The following is a 21,092-nucleotide window of genomic DNA, read 5'->3' on the forward strand; positions in this document are numbered from 1 at the left end:
GGTCAGCTCCGCCAGCACGGAGGCCCGGGAACGGCCTACAGGAGCCCAGCCCGGGGAGCGCGGGGCTCCCGGTTCAAAGCAAGGAGGCCGCCATCTTAGAGGAGGGCACCCTGCAGGCCGGCCGAGTGCGGTGAAACACCGGGTCTCCGGACTCCCAACGGCCAAGATCCCTGCCGGGGGTGCAGCAAGGCAGCGGCAGCAGGATTCAAGGTAGGAAGGATTCCAGAACGGGCAGATTACGGGCTGATAGCGGAGGGGTCCGGGAGCACACTCAAGTTGCGACCACCATCTTGGCTCACGAAGCCACGCCCGATATGACGAGGTTATGTGGAATTAGGACATTGAATAATATCACTACGGGATTGTTACGCTGTTAATGTATGAATTTATTGTTGCTTAAACGTTCGTGGCATGACGATTTGAAAAGATTAACTGTGCAATCATGAGCATGTCTATGATGTTACTCTAATTCATTCCATAGGCTGCCTATTGTAAGACATGCTCTAAGATGGCGCCCGTTCACATTGAATATGTGGTTGTCTGTTTTCATTGTAATTCATTCAGCATGAGATAAATGTTGCCATAGTAAAGGCGCCAGTCGACAGACTAAGGCTAACACCAAAACCAGTTTCTTCGAAGAACTTAATTGCTAATAAATCCAGAAGGTGTATTTAACCTATACATATACATATACATATATATATCCAAGACCAATGGGGTCCTGAAAACCAGAGCGCTCTACAGCGGGTGCAAGCTCCGGGCCGAACCCTTGGCCAAACAATCAATTTGTTTGCAAGATTGAGCCGCACGCAACAGTACTTCTTATTGCAAGATTTTATTTGCCAAACAGAGCCAGTCTGTCCACCGACGCGTTTCGGCTTTGCAGCCTTTGTCACGGTAGGGAGACACTACTATCATCATCCATTTAAGCATTTCCTGTTTAAAAAGCTTGCAATAAGAAGGACTGTTGTGTGCGGCTCAATCTTGCAAAGAAAAAATAAATAAATATATATATATATTACAAGTCAATATCTTTCTTCTCAATGTTTGATTTAAGTGCACAGACTCCTCCAAACCTTCACAAACTATTGTACTGAATGAATGACTGAGTTCACTTAAAACTGTAATTTGAGTGTACAAATGACCACAGTATGATTTTTTGAATCATGATCAAGTACTTTTTGCTTGCAGATTTTTTGGTGCACAGAAATTTCACTTGCCCATATCTCTAGTTTGGTAACTGTATGTTCACTGCCATGAAAATGACAACAATAATAACTGGAAGTGCCTAGTTCACCAGGAGTACATTCTGAATGATATTTGAAACGCCAAAAAAGGAAATCAGGTTTTTGGCCACCTTGCTCAATAGTAATGTAACTATCTCCCTTTAGACATAAGAATATCTTATGTTACCCTTATAAGAAGCTGAAGACAGTCTTTAATAGGCAGGGAATCGAAGACCTGGGCTTCCAAGGCTTCTATATTATAACAACCTTCCATTTAAATATTGCCCTTGGGGGCTAATGGTAGATTACTTGGATGACCTTGTATCAGGGAGCAATCAGTGATCCCGTTTCACTTTCTGCCCTCTGGATTACGAGCGGCTATTATCAAGACTACTGGTTCCTCAGATACTCCAGTCATTCTGTCTGCCGAAAAAAAGAACACTGCATTTAAGAAACATCTATTGCAGCACTCATCAACAAAGGGACTATCCTTTTTTTAGCCCAGCACCTGACGCACAGAAGAACAAGGTACAGGAGAGTTTTTCGTATTTACACAAGTGGAACATCAGGTTACTAACTACACACAATGAGCCAGGGGTCCAAACCCCTGCAGGAAAATGCTGCACCAATGAATACCATATGCTGTACCGGTTACTCCTTTTCTTGTGACTTCTAAAATGCGTCAGAGACCAACAGTGAAATACATGATAAACTGGTCTTGCACTGAATGTTCAGAGCCCACAACCTCAAATTTGCTATTTAATGTGCGTTAAGTGCATCTATCTAGTTTCCGTGGCAAACCACAAAATGATTGTGTGCATGTCATACAACTAGAGAATAGATGAACACATCTATTGGCATCACAGACTTTGGCATGCGTAGCATCTGACTTTAACAAAGTCCCATCAATGTTTTGGGTAAATGATTTAAGAAACAAGTATCACACATTGTTCAGTCTAGTTAGCCATGTTAACGTAAATGGAGAATCGTCCATGTAGAACATCATGTTAAGGTTACCCAACCACTTTGATATTTCCTCTGGGAACTGATGAGTTCTGTATTTGTAGAACAATAAAATGCACGTCAAATTGCCTAAGGCATTCTGCAGATCTTGCTAGTCAAACCGTTTAACTGGGTACCTGAGCAACACAAACCTATAAAGGCATTATTAAGCCTTTTCCTCTAATAAGAAGGATTGGTGTATTTTTCATATGGTTTTCAGTCGCAGAGGAAATCCGTTTCAAAGTATAAATGTCACACCTTCTGGTCTTCACAATTACGAATTTCAGGAGTCCCAAACTGTTCACCATCAGACCCTAGTAAATAATTTTTCTGGTGCTTCTGCCATGCATGAAGACTAGAAGCAGAAGTACCAGATTGCGACCTAGGATTGGGGGAGGTACTTGTATCCAACATAACTATAATTCTTTTGATATTTAAAATAACAAATGTGATCACTGCCATCTTTACGCCATAACACTGTGGAATATTGTGTCTACAGTAATGCTCTGTCAGGGAAAGCATTTCAATCGGGGATAATTAAAACCAGCCTTGCTGGTAGAGCCCAGGTGTACCAAGTGGGGACAATGCAGAGATCGCTCTATCTGTATCGCCATAAGAATGTCTGCAACAGCACCTACTTTCACACAGCCTGTCTTGGTCTATGTTACTGGGCAAGTGAGTGTATAACTGAAGAATATACCCACAGGGCTGTTCTTTTGTAGAATAACGTAATTAACGTTTAAGTCATGAAAGTAGCTATAGGAAAACGGCCGTACTATCTGCATTCTCGAGTTTCACAACAGGAATACTAAGTTTACTCCAAATTACGCCAAAATCTTATAAATGGTGGAAAAGATTCATTGAGGTAGTCACTAAATATCTGCTTCCTGCCGAGAAGCAATGACCACCCACTTTTAAAATGTCAGCCCTGCAAACAGCTTAATTGACAAATTAAACGTACTGTATTATTGTAGGTCCAATTAAAGCTGTGGCAGTTCTTATGGAACTACTTGCTCTGTTTCACTCAGCAAAAATATAGTTGGCATTTGTCGGTACACCCAAAGAAGTACTGCAACCGTGATAAGAATTGCCAATAATTTTCATTACTAGTATGGCAGCCCTCAGGTAGGCCAGTGCTGCTAAGAAATGCGGTTTTCTTCAACTAACAGTATACCTGTACTGCTCTAATTAGGACAGACGTGACAAGAGGTGCAGCTCCTCAAAGTGATTAACAGCTCTTCTGAGTAGCCATACTACCCTCTCACAAAATACAAGGCAGCCCATCTGAGATTTGTTATCCGTGTGGCAACTTTGCTACTTACGGCTAGCATTTTCCATTACGAGACCAGAACCTGGCTATTAAGTCTTAAAGCAACATTAAAAGCGTGGCAGCTCGAGGTACATTACTCTAGCGCTCCCTTGGCAAAACCTGTGATTCGAGGAAAAAATAGGCATCAATCCAAAATGACTTGTGTTAAGTAATTATCCACAGAAATCTTGATAAAAATAATAAGTTTATTTCTGGAATAAGAAGCACTACCTGAACACAACTGTAGGCTTCAAGCAATCAGTGGTAACTGACATACTGTAACTGTTATAACAAAGAATACATATACATAACTGTACAAGATAGCGAGGCAAGTATATTCAAGTGATAACAGGTCACGAGATATATTCAAGGATAAACACAAGCGCAGTTCGCGCACAATAGAAATGAAATGTGAGCGCGGTTAAAGCGCGAGAATACACGCGTGCATGAATGCGTGTACAATTATATACACTACACACCTTCCCTCCTTATAAAATGAAACTAAAAAAAAACAAAAAAATTGAAGATTAAACTTTGTTCATTATATAAGCAACAAAATCTGACAACCATTTAGGTTTTCTAGTAGATCTCTTGGGTAACGAAACATCTTGTTGTATACCAACATTTTGATTGATTATGTCACTGTTTGAACTACATGGTATAGCATTGGTATTTTGATTGGAGTAACCACCACTTGAACAACAAGGAACAGCAGATGTGTTTTCAGCTGTTTCACTTTCAACTAAATCATTATCTAAATACGACAAATCAGGATGTTCAAGAATAGAATCTTTATAATAAACATTCTTATCAGCTTTGAGAATAGCAATCCTACTGAGATTCCAAACTTTGTCATCTGATAATCTCACAGAATTTTTTAATACTTCTAACACTTCATAAGGGCCCATAAATGCACTTTCTCCTTTCTTAACCTTCCATGGTTTTTTGACTTTTACCATTATACCAACTTTAACCATTGGGTTTTTCCTTGAACCAAATTTTTCATCGAAATATTTTTTATTATTGCAATGAGTGCGAATGAGATTTTCTTTAACCTTGCTCAAATCGACATTTGAAAAAGTGGAATTGACCAACCATGACGGATTCACTTTAGTTCTGGGAACTCTTCCTCTCATGATTTCAAAAGGAGAATACCCAGTCATGGAGTTTATGTTTGTCCTATACATCCAAACTTTCTTAAATATCTCAATTTCCCATTTCTTGTCATCATTACTATCAATTTGTATAGCACTCTTAAGAACCCTATTGAATCTCTCTATCACTCCATGTGGAATGAGTAATGCCAAGTCTTGAAAAATAATCATTGGCTTTCTTCGAATTGAATTGTACACCATTGTCAGAGATGATTCTTACTGGTAATCCTTCTTCAATAAAAATTTTATCAAGAAAACAAAGTACTGAATCAGTATCTATCCTCTGAACAATTTTGATAATAGGCCATTTTGAAAAAATATCAATTGCTGCAATGACATATTTAGATTCACAACCAATTGGACCCATAATGTCAATTGCAATAGTTTCCCATGGATTGTTGGGAATAGTATGTGCACCCATATTTGGTTTGAGAGTAACCAATGATTTGTCAGAATTTGCACATACAATACAATTCCTAACTAAACGTTCAATAAACATATCCATGCCTGGCCACCAAAATAATTGTTTGACTTGTTGTTTGGTCCTGACCATGCCATTATGTCCTTCATGACTTTGTAAAACTATAATTTTCCTCACACCTACTGGTGGAATAATACGTTCACCTCTTTTAACGATGTTCTCACAACATGAAAGCTCTGATCTCACTTCCCAGAAGCTTTTCAACTCTGAACCTAAACACTTTTTTTCCAGGCCAAGTACTAGTGATGTAGTTGGCAACACTCTTTAAAATTCCATCATCTTCAAATTTCTCCTTCCATAGAGCTTGATCAATAGAAATGGGACCCTCATCATGAATCATGGCAATCTGAAAATCATCCCATTCATTGTGTAAATCTTCCTGAATGGGTAAAGGCATCCTAGATAAAAAATCAGCAGAAACATTGTCTTTACCAGGTACATATTGTATAATATAAATAAAGTCTTGTAAACGCATTGACATGCGTGCAATGCGAGCTGAAGCTCTTAGCATGCCCTCTGTAGTAAGAAGCCGTACTAAAGGTTTGTGATCGCTTCTCAAAATACATTCTTTACCCCACACAAAAACTCTGAAATGTTCCAAAGCCCAAACACATGCTAAAGTTTCTCTTTCTATTGTGGAATACTTTTCTTCAGCAGGTGTAAGTGCCCTGGAAGCATGTGCAATAATAACTTCCTTACCTTTATCAGTTTTTTGAGTAAACACAGCGCCCAAACCTTTTGAACTAGCATCAGTAGTGATGATGTTTTGCAAAGAAGGATCAAAACAAGTGAGCGCACTTGCAGAGCAGATAGCATTCTTTACATCACAAAATTCTCTCACACTCATCCGTCCATTCAAAAACAACTCTATTTTTAATTAACTGTCTGATATTATATGTTCTACATGAAAATTCAGGAACATACCTGGCGTAAAACTCGACTAAACCTAAAAAGGATCTCACATCATCTTTAGACTGAGGATGAGGAGCTGACTCAATAGCTTCTAAAAGTGAAGGCTTTGGTTTGATTCCTTCTTCACAGAGCTCATGGCCTAGGTAATTCACTGAATGAACACCAAATTTGCATTTCTCATGCTTGATAGTAAGGCCATGTGAACTAAGTGCACTCAAAACTTCTTCAAGAGTAGTAATATGTTTGTCTTTGTCATCATTGAATACCAAAATGTCATCTTGAAAACAGATGACATTTTTACAATCCTTTAAAATGTCCTGCATAACTCTTTGAAAGATTGCTGCCGCTGATGCTAAACCGAATGGCATCCTATTGAATCTAAAGCACCCAAAAGGCGTAATAAATGCAGTCAGATCTTTACTTTTATCAATCAACTCTATCTGATGATAAGCTGCAGATAAATCAATGGTAGAAAAGAACTTTGAACCCCCAACAACAGATAGCATTTCAGAGATGCGGGGAAGAGGGAACTGATCAACAATAATATTATTGTTGAGGTGGCGAAGGTCAATGCAAAGCCTAACCTTGCCATTGGGCCGTCTAGCAACCACTATGGGCGAAACCCATTCAGATGATTCAATTCCATCTATTATTCCTTGTTCTACTAAAGCGTCTAACTCCTTCTTAACTTCATCCCTAACAGCAAAAGGAATGTTTCTAGCTTTGTGTATTTTAGGACAAGCATTCTCTTTTAGTCGAATCTCATGTTTAAAATTGGTTAACTTCCCAATGCCTTTAGAAAAAACATTAGGAAATTTATTCAACATCAGAGAAGATATACCATTTTGTTCATCAATTAACATCACAGGATTAGGACTATTAGGGTCTAGCACGATGTCAAGTTTACCACAGTCAAACCAGCTAAGCACTGAGGGACCCTTCTTTGAAACATATAGTTTTGTAATACACTTCCTGTTCTTAAATCTGAACACTAAAGTTCTGAATCCTAGAATATCTATCCTTCCACCTGAATACCCTTCAGGATTGATGTCACTTTTCTCTAAGTGATTGCTTAGTCTAGGTACAAACAGTTTATTCCAAACAGATTCACACACAATAGAATAAGGTGATCCAGTCGGCATACATGTTGATTTTTACACCACCAATTACCATATCACATAAAGGTTTTTTCTTAATAGTAGTGTCATTTACGTTGAGAACTGTGGAATCTTTTATGTTTAGAACAAAAGAACATTTGTTAGAGTCATCAGCAAAATCATCATCATCACTGTTGTCACTTAATTCAATGCACTTCACTTTTTGGTTAATTTTACCTCTTCTGCAAGCAGAAGTGAAATGTCCCATTAAGCCAAAATTTGTACACTTCTGTTTTAACCCTGGACAAATTTTGTTATTAGCTAAGTGAGATTTACTATTGCATCTAAAACACTTTAAATTACCTTTGAGATCTTCAGAATTTCCTTTGGAGGAAAACATTTGTTTCTTCTTTGAAAAATCTCTATTTTTGTTATCATATTTGTGATTGATTTTTGAAACTACTTCTCTACTAACTGAAGTACTTTTACCCTTAACTTGTTGTGCACTCCTACAGGAAAGTTCTGCTTTCCTAACAATGGATACAATAAAATCTAAATTTTCATCACCATTTATCCACAGTCTTTCTTGTATAGTATAATAATAATAATAATAATAATAATAATAATAGGGAGTCTTGTAGAGCGCAATGGTGACGCACAACGGCGTGTCCCCGCGCTGAGATGTGAGCGAGTTCAGAGGGTGTTCTGAGGAGACGGCCCGCTATCTGGCATAGAGAAATGTTTTCAGCTTGGCTCTGAAGATAGCCTCTGATGGTTCCAAACGCAACGCTACCGGAAGTTTATTCCAGCAGGATGCGGCGAGGTACCTGAAGGATCTGCCACCCATCCTTGCTCTGGACACCTTTGGAATAGTCAGGCGCCCTGAGCCAGAGGATCTTAGCGCACGGGATGGCTCGTATTGTGTCAAGAGACCCTGAAGTGGAAGGGGTGCCCTGCCATTAATGATCCGATGACAGGTGCAGAGGGCCTTGAATTCTACCCTGCTCCTGACCGGAAGCCAGTGCAAGGCCTGGAGCGCGGCTTTGGAGGCTGATCTTCTAGGTAGTCTGAGAACTAGCCGGGCAGCGGCATTTTGCAAGACCTGTAGGCGGCTCAGATTCTTCTCGGGGGTTCCTAGATAGAGAAGGTTGCCATAGTCCATCTTGGACGTGACTAAAGCATGCACTAGAGTTCGGCGGGCTTTGGTGGGAAGGAGCTCCAAAACCTTCCTGAGGGTCTTAAGGATCCCGAAACAGGTGCCGACCACCCGGTTGACCTGGGGGCCAAAGGTGAGATCGGAGTCGAACCAGACACCTAAATTCCTCGCCTCCAGGCAGGGGGTAGGTGCTGGTCCCAAGCAAGGAGGCCACCACGCTGACGTCCACGCCGCCCGGTCACCCCCTACCACCAGCACCTCAGTCTTGTTGCCATTAAGTTTAAGGCAGTTGGCCGACATCCAGGCAGCAAGATCTTGCATGCATGCTCTGAAGATGTCTGCCGCAAGGCCTGGTGCGCGCGACAGGGAGATGACTAGCTGCGTGTCGTCAGCGTAGGACACCAAGCGCAGACCGTAGCTCTCCACTATGGAGGCAACCGGGGCCACATATAGATTAAAAAGCGTCGGGCTTAGGGCCGAGCCCTGTGGTACCCCCTGGTCCAATGCCATTCGCCTGGAATAGCAATCGCCCTGCCTGACTTGGAAACCTCGGCCCGATAGGAACGACTGGATCCATTTAAGCGCTGCATCACCCATCCCTGCTTTGTTCAGACACTGTAGCAAGATGGAATGTGCTACAGTGTCGAACGCAGCGCTGAGGTCCAGCAGTATCAGGGCCATAGTATGGCCCTCGTCGGCCCCCTGCCTGATGGACTCGGAAGCCATGAGGAGTGCCGACTCAGTCGAATGTCGAGGTCTGAATCCAAACTGGGTGGGATGAAGGAGATTTGACTCTTCCACAAACTGCATTAGCTGCCGATTCACCAGCTTCTCAGCCACTTTCGAGAAGTAGGGAAGGAGGGAGATGGGACGCAGATTTTCCAGCTTTTCGAAGCTGATATTGGGCTTCTTGCGGAGGGGGAGCACAACTGCCTGTTTCCATTCCCAAGGCACAGTGCTGGACCTGAAGGAAATGTCCAGCAGGTGTCTGATATATGGCTCTAATGTCGTCAGGCTGTCCCCCAGCCGTTTAGGGGATGCTGGGTCCCGTGGGGAACCTGATTTCACTGATCTACATATGTTGATCAGGTCTTCAGCTGGCGGGGTAAGGAAATTGAGCAGCAGATTGTGACCATCTTCCTCTCTAACTGATTCCTCGACCTTTCCATCTACCGCTGGTTGGGCAGGGAAGGCGGAGTAAATTTTGGACACTTTGTCGCTGAAGTAGTCGGCAATGCGATTGCAGGCAGCCATAGAACAGTCCTCTGAACCCGCTGAGGATTTGGGGACAGCAAGAGATTTGTATACACAGAACAGTTCTTTCGCTGAGTTCTCTGCATCTAAAATTCTTTCGGCATAGTGGGCAGTTTTCGTTATCCTGATAAGATTATGATATGCTCGTCTATGGATGAGATCTCTCTCTCTCGCCTGACTGTCATAGGCTTCCCTCCACTGCCTTTCCGCTCGCTTACACTCCCTTTTGGCACCACGCAGTTCCTCGTTAAACCATGGTGCCGATCTCTGTTTACGACCACCCTTCTTTGGATGGTCTAACGGGGCCGTTTGGTCCCGTTTGGTAGTATCATTACTGGAATGCATAACAACCTGATCTCTGATGAGATCTTCTTGTAAATTGCCAAATTTGCAATCTAACGCCAGAGTTTTTAGAGAAGAAACAAAATTATCAACAGATTCTTCACTTAACTGCTTCCTCTGAAAGAATTTATATCTAGAAATTCCTATGCAAACTTTAGGAGAGCAATATTTATCAAAGTCATATATAGCTTTATCAAAGATATTCATGTCCCCACTTGCTTGTGATGTAGGTAGTTGATTGAAGGCCTTTAATCCTTCTGGTCCCAAGCAATGTAAGAAAATACCTTTCTTTTCAGGGGCTTTCATTTTTCCATTGGCATCCAATGTTTCAATATAATTTAAAAAATAAGCTTTCCATTCAATCCAGGGCATACAAGGAGAGCTACCAGCTGACCAATAACTTTGTGGTGGAGAAAGAGTATAACTCTGAGCGCACATAACGGTGTAAAAAGATAGTTAAAATTATATTAAATATAAGTATCTTGTAAATAAAGAAATAATAATATCTCAAGTTAAAATTTAAAGTACTTGGTTCTTGGATGGGCCGTCAAACGATTCCAATAAGAAACGAACGCTTCTCTGTATTAATTACTGCGTTTTTCTAATGCCCAAACTGTCTTCAACAAGTCGTATGTGTATTGAATTCAGACGGAAAAGAAATGAAGTCACCTTCTTTATTTTTACTTAAAGCGGAGAGTAGCGACTCAGAGGAAATGAAGTAGCGTAGCAGTTTCCGCCCAAAATCATACGAGTGTAGCAGCGTAGCAGTGCAGATTACTCACGGGCGTGGAGAAGAGCTGCTGTAGAGACGCACTCCGGAAGGTAATAGATCTTAATCCTTGGATCTAAATACTTCGTTTCTCTTCGTTTTAGTTGGAAATTCCAAAGAAATGTAAAATGACTGTAAAATGAGCCGTAGTGATGTTTTCCGTTGAAAAATAAATATATATATATTTTTTTTAAATTGTTGAAATTCAACCAGGAAATGCTTCTTAAACGGGTTCAAAATGCTCCGTCCCTCGTCGCCAAATTGTTAAGTAATTATCCACAGAAATCTTGATAAAAATAATAAGTTTATTTCTGGAATAAGAAGCACTCCCTGAACACAACTGTAGGCTTCAAGCAATCAGTGGTAACTGACATACTGTAACTATTATAACAAAGAATACATATACATAACTGTACAAGATAGCGAGGCAAGTATATTCAAGTGATAACAGGTCACGAGATATATTCAAGGATAAACACAAGCGCAGTTCGCGCACAATAGAAATGAAATGTGAGCGCGGTTAAAGCGCGAGAATACACGCGTGCATGAATGCGTGTACAATTATATACACTACAACTTGTAAATGAGTAGAGAGAAAAGCCTAAATTGTATTTGCATTTATTAAATAAAAACTTAAACAAGGACCAACCAGGCAGTGTCCTCGGATCAAGTCAGGAGACTGGCTAAGTAAGCCTAAAGTCATGAGTTTGAATGTGAACCAGGCTGGCTGAGTAATCCATATTTATTTATTTGAAGATTTTTAAAGCGCAGACCACATCAAGTCAACATCCGAGCACTTCACATTGGGGAGCAGAAATATGGAAAACCCCTTGCTAAAACATATATAAAGTAATAAGCAAATTGAAGTGTAAACTTTGAAATCCAATTGTTCAAAAACTACTTGTCACTTAAAGCAGGCTGAAACAGTAAATTACCTAACAAATCGAGTTACACACATCTGCACAGATTCAAAGTAGATATTGATGTCTCATTCAGAATGTAAGGATATGTTACAATGTTAGAGAGATACATATTGAAAACCTGTCATGCCCTAAGAATAGCTTGTAAGTAGGTGGTACTTTAGTGTTGAGACAGGAGCTCTTTCATTTCTCTCTTGAACACAATGTACGATAGGTCATTTCTAAGGTCTGGATGAATGTGATTCCAGATCTCTCCGTGTCTCAGACCTACCAGTAATAAAAAACAGACACTGAAATGGATCCCTACAGAGCCCGATATTGACATATTTAACTTTACTGGCAAAAATAGTGATGGTTTTCTGAACCATGACTGTAAAAACATTGAGGCAAACCATGTCAGAAATGTGACTCCGGTTTCATTTCACATTGTGTACTTATTCTTGCACCCGCTTAAGGGTATTTGCTTTTCCCAGGATGTTGCGTTTCTTTTTTTTCATGCAATTTTTTACGCGTGTAGGATATACTGTAAATAGAAATACATAAGGGAGGGGACCCCTCTAATGTTGCTTTCAGGTCAGGGAAAAGAGCGGAAAATATAACAAAGGTTAGAGAAATTCCCTCAAGACCTATATACTTTTCATCAATAACTTAATTGACATATTATTTTAGTCATGCACAACAATAACATCAAAACTAATGAATTTCGTTTCTTTGATATTTTATTTCATCATTTTTTAGTTTGTTAATTCATCATTTTTTATTTATTCTTTGTTCATTTCTTTAAAAAATCTTTTTATCATTTTTTGAAAAAGTCAACACTTTTTTATACAAAATACATGTTTTAACAAATATCACAAAATTATTACAAAAAGAAAAAGCTGGACTATAAATGCAATAAATACAATACCACTCATTCAAACACAATCATTCCAACCTATTACCACCCATACATTCCATACAAATGTAGTATCTGAACAAATCTTGATTAGATATGGCAGAAGAGGAAATTATTCAAATTTGTCATCATCAGATGTAAAAAGTGGGTTCCACGCAAGGTCACTCTATATACTGTAAATAGAGCTGAAGCCAGGTGTCTGGGTGAGTTGAGTGTAGATGGGTCACAATTTATAGCTCTGGAGATTAAGCAGCGGGCACTGCAAGTTTCCCACATTGCCCGACAGTGGTAGCTTTAAGGATAGATGCCAATTGAGCGCGTCTACTCTGTGAAATCTTTGAGATATTTTACGCCATATATATATATTTTTTTAATTCTTCGTAGTTGAGACATGGTGTTTTCACTTTCTTCGTCATGTAGGTTTTTTTTATTCTATGGTGTGCCTTGGAATCTTTGGGTTGACTCACATTAAGTTTTTTCATCCTTTTTCATCTTACTATTTTCAGTATCTGCATCACCTAAATGGATATTGAGTTCTTGTGGATCATTAATATTGGTTACTTGCATGTTGGTTCAATTTTTTCAAAATCTTTTTAATTGTAAATTTAAAATCGAGCACACTGGTTTTCTTTGGTTCTGTGAGTAATTGAATAAATTAGAACAGTATTCTTCATATATTTAATGAATGAAATGACATGTAACAACTGACTCTAAAGTGTATAAAGCATGTATTTTTAAAAAACTTTACAGCCTTGAAAAAGTTGTCAAACGACGAAACACGTGTGTTGTCTTTTCCTCATATTGTAATAAATTAGAATATCTATCAAATAAAAGCATTTAGAACTACAGACCTACACGGTGTCCTCATATTTGGACTTGGTTTTATGTGTTACTAAGTTCCAGTGTTCTACAGACACAAGCTTTGGACCGGTTGGATTGACGGATCAAGATCTTTTAATTGTGAGGTGCTTTGGACATATTTTTTTTAAAATATTTGAAAGTTCTCTTTCATTTATCTATCAACACTAAGTGGATGGTATAGTGTTACTTGTCCTGTAAGCACACTACCTCATGACCTTGTCTCCATACTTACCCTGAATTGGTGATGTGCAAGCTGAGTTGTTCGCCCACTGCCTCCTCTTTTTATGTTTAGTGGGTTAGGGCTCCTGTTTTTATGGTATATTTTTAGGTCTTGCGCCTAGCATTGCACTGCGCGAGATATTTAGTGAGTGAAAAACGGGGCTAACAGGCTAACCTAGGAATCGCACACACTTGTGTGTGTGCTTTTCCTTAGGTGAGATCCGATTGGCCTTTGCGTGCGTCTTTTAATGAAAGACTGCACGCAATAGGCCACAAGCGGGCGCATTGCTCTGCCCATGGCCTATTGGTGTCTATTACGCGCTTGGTCCTCATAATAGACACCAATCGGCCATGGCTCGCAGTGGCGCGCGCGCGCACTACTCGCAAGTTTTTTTTTTTTTTATCAATCGGAAGTGAAAGCGAACGCTTTCCCTGCCGCTTGTTTGTCTTTCTGATGAAGGCAGCCTGCGCTGCTGCAGTGCGCAAGCTCGCTTGGGCAGCAGGGCTCTGAGACGCACATCAGCAACCAGCCTGCATAGGCGGCGGCTGTGCGCAAGCGCTCAGCCGGCTGCCGCCTGCATCCTCGTTCACCCGCCGACCGTCACTCCGTGACCTGCCGATGCGCAGCTCTGCAGTATCTCCCCAGGACCCGGCGGCAGGAAGGCAGCTGACCCTCCTCGTGCGAATCTTCTCATGGTCTTCTGAGAATCACAATTCCATTCAGGTTTGGTTCCGTGCCATTCAGTTAATTAGTCAAAGTAAGGAATGCCGAGTATGTGGCAAGAAAGAAAGCGGGGGCCCTCTTCAGTCACAACATTGTCTAGTTATTCCAAGACTAATAAATTGACTACTTGCCCTGTTTTGTTACACAGTTAGTCACAGACTGCAGGACTGAAGAAAGATTTATGTTTTTGTCTTGATAGATGCGGACAGCGTTCCCAAAACTTTAAAAGAGCTCTGTCCATGGAAGCAATCACCCGTCACTTATGTGTCTGCCTGAGTCGAGAAAGTAATGCGTTACGTCTGCCACAGACACAAAAATCAGATTGAAAGAAAATATTACGAGGGCACCGACTGTCTCGTCTGCTACTGGGGATGTGAGCTTAGCTCAGTGGGGTGGAAGGCAGGGGTTTAGCTCAGCAGGACTTGGGACCGGCAGCTGGGGAGTGGGGGTGTTTAATGGGTGGTGGTTTTCATTTACGGCTGATATCTCGGGCCAGGATTACAGTGGTACTCATGGGAGATGGGCTGTAGCACATCACGTGCCAAGGACGCATTGTCTACAGACTTTTAACTCAGGACAATAAAGTTCTAACCCCCAGTGGCTTCCCCAGTTGACCTTGTTGCGTGCCCCTGTGCATAACATTACCTTATCCCTCTGGGCATGGCTCTCAAACTTCACTCTTCCTATGTGTATTACTTGTGAACGAGAAAGGCTATGCAAATGCGTGTGCATAGATCATGCAACTACGTCAGAGGACTCTTCGTGAGGGGTGTGGATTCCCAGAGTCGTCGTAACACCTCAGGGTGATGAAGAGGATGTCTCAGAGAGGGGGCTAATGTCAGAGGAAGAAGCAATGCAAATTGTGTGAACACCCACAAAGTTGCCCATTAGTCTGTATTTCCAAGCATGTGTAAATCCTTTCACCTATTTTCCTCAACTCAAAAACCTGCACCAAAGTCCAGAAGCTTCTGCTGTATTCCTTTCAAACCCCCCCCCCCGCCACACCCGTTTTACGGGTGGTATTGAGGAAAGGGAGTGTTCGCAGAGAACATTATTTTCCTTGTGAAGAAAAAAACCATAACTGACATATCAAAGTAATCCGAACTCTAGCACCCCATGATGATATTACACCACTCAGCCAGCCTGCCCCCTTTTTCTCAGGACGAACAGTCATGCCAGAGAAAGCAGCGACAAATACTTTTTTAAACGCGCACACCTGGGGATTGTATGAATATGTTAAACACACAAATGCCTGTGCTCCTCACAAAGCTTCATATCCGCCAAAATTAGAATCGCTTAGAAAGAGAAAACGTCAGCGCGGAGCCCTGTAATAATAAAACTGAAGGTTTGCAATTCAAATTATCATAAGTCCACAACAGCTGTGGCGCATGTGAAATTCATTCTCAAAATCCCTATTGTGCAAAGTTGCCTTTAACCAGGACGTCTCTCTTTACTTTCTGAGTTTTTCCTCATTTAATGTATTCTTTGAGGCCTTGTGTCTATGGCAGGTTTCCCCATATTCTGGTACCGGAAGAGCTGAGATTTGTGAGGCGGCGCGGTCCTTCAGTTGTAAACGTTTGATACACCAATAGGCCATGGCTCGCAGTGGCGAGCGCGCCCGCACCACTCGCGGGCTTTTTCTTTTTTCAATCGGAAGCGAACGCTTTCCCTGCCGCTTGTTTGTCTTTCTGATGAAGGCAGCCTGCGCTGCTGGCGCGGCAGTGAGCGATCTCGCTGGGGTGGCTGGGCTCTGAGACGCACATCAGCACCCAGGCTGCATAGGCGGCAGCTGTGCACACGCGCTCAGCCGGCTGCATCCTCGTTCACCCGCCGAGCGTCTCTCTAGGACCCGCCGATGCGCAGCTCTGCAGTGTCTCCCCGGAACCCGGCAGCAGGAAGGCAGCTGCCCCTCCTCGTGCGAATCTCTTCCCAGGGTCTTCTGCAAATCACAATCACGCCGCTTCTCAGCTGCCCTGTTCACAGTGCGCCTGTCCTCAGCCCTCCTCTGTCTGCAATGTCCTCACTTCCATCTACCATGGTCATAGCAGAGGCACCCCCATTGAACTTCGTGAAATTGTCATGGTAACATTAGTATACATGATTTACTGACAGTTGTCTCCTTATTTAAACCTCTGCAAACCCAGAGGGGGAGCCCAGCTCCCTGCTGGCAATCAACCATACTCTACGGTGCATGGTACGATAGGCGGCACTCGTCCCAGCCGCACCCAACTGCGGACCTGCCACCACTGCTGCCCAACTGTAACACTCCTCCTGTTGCCCCCCCTTGCATCCCCCCACCACATGTTTTCGGCGCTCCCTGCCATGCCTGGTGGAGCAGCCCCCGCCCACCCTGTACCGACAATTCGCCAGCCGGCCCTCCCAGTTCTCCTTACCTATTAAATTCCTTTAATCTGAATGCCCCTTTCCCCTGTAACTAACCCCCCACGCTGTGTCTTCCCTGGCTGCCTACGTTGGTGCCCCCACCACTCTCTTTGGCACGCTTTGCCTCCCTCCAACCTTACTCCCAAATCCACAAATCACTAGGCCAGCGCCCCTTCATCCCTTCCGACCTGCAGCAGCCCTAGGACTATCGACAACAGTCGCCTCCAACCTGTTGCAGAAAGACAGTACAACCACATCCAGCACTTTTACACAAAGGGCTCACACATTGCACAAAGAGCACATCCAGCACTTTTAATAAAGGACTCAGTCAGCACTTTTGTGCTAATTGTTGCATGCAAAGTCCGTGCGAGGGCACACTGATCACCTCTACACAACGTGTCCACCCAGCACAAAGTTCGCACCCATGGCGGTGCACGGAGGCTACAGCCACACTTTACAAGTGAAGCATGCTTGTAGTTTGCTGAAGGAGGCCTCCTGCACACTTGTAGAGCGGAGTCTGGCACCTTCACCACACCCGCTGACTAGCATTTGCCCAAGCCCTGAGCTGCATCCCACGTGTGCCAGCTCCCCAACTTACACTCCCTACCCCCTTGCAGGCTACCACCACCTGCGCCAACAACCCCCAGGCCTCCCAGTCTTTCTTACCGCAATTTCTCCCTCCTCACACCGCCGCCCCGCCCAATGTGTCCGTAGCCCCCATAGTAATCGCCATCAACCAACCGGCCTAAGAGGATGAAGGCACCCAGACTGCGTAACTTATGCCCACGTCCCCACCTGCCAGTCCTCCTCCGAAAACATCAAACAATTTGCCCAAAACCACAGGCCCGTTGCCTCCCCCTGGGATCCCAATCTTACCCCACTATTACCTTCTTTAATAAAGCATGTGCTCCTGATCCCCCTTTACAACCAGCACCCTCCCAAAGTGAGCCTCCAGCCATTAAAAAAAAAAACAGTCTCCCTTCACAATTCTTGCCTCTGCACCCAACCTTATTGCCGCCTTTCCTGTGCCGTGTGACTCAACACATTACCCCGTATTTTGCAATAGCCCCCCTACCCGTGCCAGCGCCAGATCCCCCGAGGCTGGGTGGACGCGACTCTCCTCCTAAACACTGTACCCGGACCACCAACCAAGGACTCCAGCAGTTCCGTAAATCCTCGCCCTATGCCCCTCCCCCCCATATTCCTGACCCCAGGGTACAACTCCTCCTTATAGATGCCATACCCATCGGAGCCAGGCTCCTCAACCCAAAGCCTCCCCTTCTAGGTCTCGCATTACTAAAAGTTTGGAGCCATTGGCGTTGCATTATTTTTAGCAACACCAATAGCTCATACTTTTAGTAATGCGAGACCTATTGCATTGCAAATGCTTGTTTTTCTTCCTTCTGTATTTATTTATATTTATTTTTGTGACATCTTATCGTGTTAAACCTGATATATTTTGAGAGTAAACTGAGCCATGAAATTGCATAGTTCCACGTTTATTTACATGATAAACATGCATACTTTGATCCCTCAAGTTTTAGCTGCTTAAGCAATCAAATATAACAAAACACTACACCCACATGTAAATATTAGCATTATATACAAATAGGTGTTAAACATATTCCTGTAGTTAAGGGAATCTTATCCTGTTATTTAACTCCTCATGATGTCCATCTGCTCAGCTGTTGGCCTGGAATTCATGGACAACATGGAGAGGCACTCACAAGAAGTACAATTTTCTGTATTTTTAGGCTTCTAAAAAAAATACAGCGAGAACAAAAATATTGTTTTTGGTCTGTATTCATCTGTAAAAATTGAAAACTGACAGCCTTATTCATACTTGACGTTTAGAATACTTGTTCATCCAATTCTTTACCTCTTTGCAGAGAACACAGAGAAATGGTCGGTTGGGCCAATTGTAAGAGGGATTCTATAAGAAAGTGTGTGAATGAGGAATAAAACTACTATATTGATTAGAAAAAAGTAAAAGAAAAATCAGTGCTTACAGGTGGGCGAGAATTTGTGTTGCAAGTTGGGGGTGAAGTAGAAACAAAGTAGTAGGTGCAGGGGAAAGTGGGTGCTCAAGAGTAAAGCTGGGGCATGAAATATGCAGAGAGGTCTCAAAGATATCAGGAGAAAAGGGCTGATAACCACTACCCCTTCAAAAGTTCTTAACAAGGTCACATTTACAGCCTCAAAATTTATGAATTGAAACATTCTCCTTGGTAATTATTTTCAACAAAATGATTGTTGCTACTCATTTTTCTAACACGGCTAACAACCAATGGCAAACCCAATTGGCCTGGCTTCTTAAGCGCATGCTTGCTAGTGTGTGATATGTCTTGATGCAGAAATAGAAAACAAAACAGAGCCACCAAAACACATTCCAATGTGGGTAATGGGGTATCATTATACTTGGTAACTGAGACCTGAGGCTGACTCATCAATTTGAAACGCACACATGCGGTGTAATGCTCTAGATTACAATAGGAAGTTACTATTAATTGACAGTGCAACATAAAAACACCTGTCAAGCACTCGAAAAGCTGTGCGGGTAGATGGAGGAGACTCGTCAGAATATGGCATTATAGACCCTCTCACTGTTCGTCTACCTAACATAAACGGTATTTTTTTCACCTGCCCCTTCCCTGACTCACCGATAAGTCTGGGTGTAGAGGCGGCCGATGGTCCCCTGTTCGGGCTCTGCTACTCCCCAGAAGCACATGCGGGCACCCGCGGAAGGCGAAGTCTTCCAGCTCTGCCAGCAGCGTCTCCTTCTCATCACAACTTGCACTTACGATCTGCTTGAGGCGGAATTGCACCTGTGCAAAGTGCGACGTTAGTGCGAGCAGGGAAGAATTAAGCTGTTCCTGCTCGTCTTCTAGCCGCCTCAGCTTGGCCGCCATCTCCCCGGCGGCCCCCAGAGAACCCGCCCGGGCGCGTTTCATCACCATGTCATCGTCTTCCTCCGGTGTGGGGCTGGCCACTGCCCCCACAGGTGCCCAGCGCTCGCCAGCTAGGCCCTCCCCGTCGGACGCTGACTGCTCATCGGTGGACATGGTGTCCTTGCTGCTACCCGGCGGGGAGGCAGGCAGGCACTGCAAGCTGTCATCCGCCATGTTGGAGGGTGGGAGGTCCACCTCAGCTGTTCCGCCCACCTCAAGATGGAAGTCTGAGGGAGGCGTGGGCGGTTAGGTTCAGAGTGGACCTGAGTTGGCCGCCATGTGTATTGTGGCAAAGACTATACGTAACAGTTGTGATTTTGATATTTAAGTCAATCATACAGTTTGCATTCAGTGCCGTTTTCACAATTCTCGCCATTTTGGTTGTGGCACAACTGGGAAATTGGATTAGTCAGTGCTCTGACGTCAATACTATCTATCCAATAGCGAAGCATAGGGCTCAATAAAGTGACTGTTGTGTCGCTAATGTATTGAGTTGCCGTGGAGACCTAACGCAATAGGCTTCCAATTGCAGCACCCGCTGATAGTTAAACAGTCAGTGTTCGATTAAACCCCATGGAGGCCACTATGCATCCAAAATGTCGGGGGTCCCTCTCGCAAATTATCTTCTAATACTCAACGCTCCGGATTTTTTTACTGACAGCTGCCAGAAGATGAGCTCTTAAAATACAAACTGTTATGTACATCTGATGTCTCTGGTTTATATACTTAAAGTTGTAAATTGGTACATTACATTAACACTGTATTTTCTCTATAGAGTATTTAATGGAAAGTTTTCGATTCTAGGAGATGATTTGATTCATATTTTTCTATCTTTTGGAAATAATATTTGTGAAAGTTTGATTGCAATTTACTTTCAAGGGCAAATCAATATCATTTTGTTCTGTTGTCGTGGGGCCCCTAAAAGGAGTGAGGCCCATAGGCCGGTGCATACATTGCCTATTTGATAATCCAGCACTGTAAACAGTATCAGTCAGTCATAAGCTTTTATTCGATATGCAAGATATCTTATAAGCACAATACAATACAACCATATAAAAATGTACAAAATCAATACATATAAGTCAGTAGTAAACTCATTTAAAAGGGATAAAAAGGACATCAAAATGCCCAAAATAAATTATCTAAACAGAGAATTAGACTGCTACTGACAATCTCTTGCAACGAATAAGCCAAAACTGCTTTAAAAATTTAGCTATTCCACATATAATTGGGGGGGATGTGTCCGTCATTAAAATACGCAAAGCTACTTGGTAACTACGTGTACCCATGTTCCGGCAAAGAGGTTTAAGCCAAGTGCTCCTGGGCTTCGCATAGTCCGGACATTCAAACAGGATGTGCGTAATGGACTCAATCCTGCTCGGACAACATGCGCAGTTGGGAGACATGTGAGGAGCTGATTTCCATTTTGATACCACAGCCC

General features: G+C 42.7%; 1 protein-coding gene across 1 annotated transcript in view; it reads right to left on the reverse strand.

The window, feature by feature from the left end:
* The window catches only part of RUNDC1 (RUN domain containing 1), a 142,249-nt gene extending 122,371 nt beyond the window's left edge, over positions 1 to 19,878 (reverse strand). The window contains exon 1 of the mRNA XM_078645327.1: positions 19,364 to 19,878. Within this exon, the coding sequence (XP_078501453.1) occupies positions 19,364 to 19,825 (462 nt within the window). The 5' untranslated portion in view covers positions 19,826 to 19,878. The remainder of the gene's footprint in view (positions 1 to 19,363) is intronic.
* Positions 19,879 to 21,092: the final 1,214 nt, after the last annotated feature.

This window comes from Lissotriton helveticus, chromosome 5_1, assembly GCF_964261635.1.
Source record: "Lissotriton helveticus chromosome 5_1, aLisHel1.1, whole genome shotgun sequence".
Classification (NCBI taxonomy): Eukaryota; Metazoa; Chordata; class Amphibia; order Caudata; family Salamandridae; genus Lissotriton; species Lissotriton helveticus.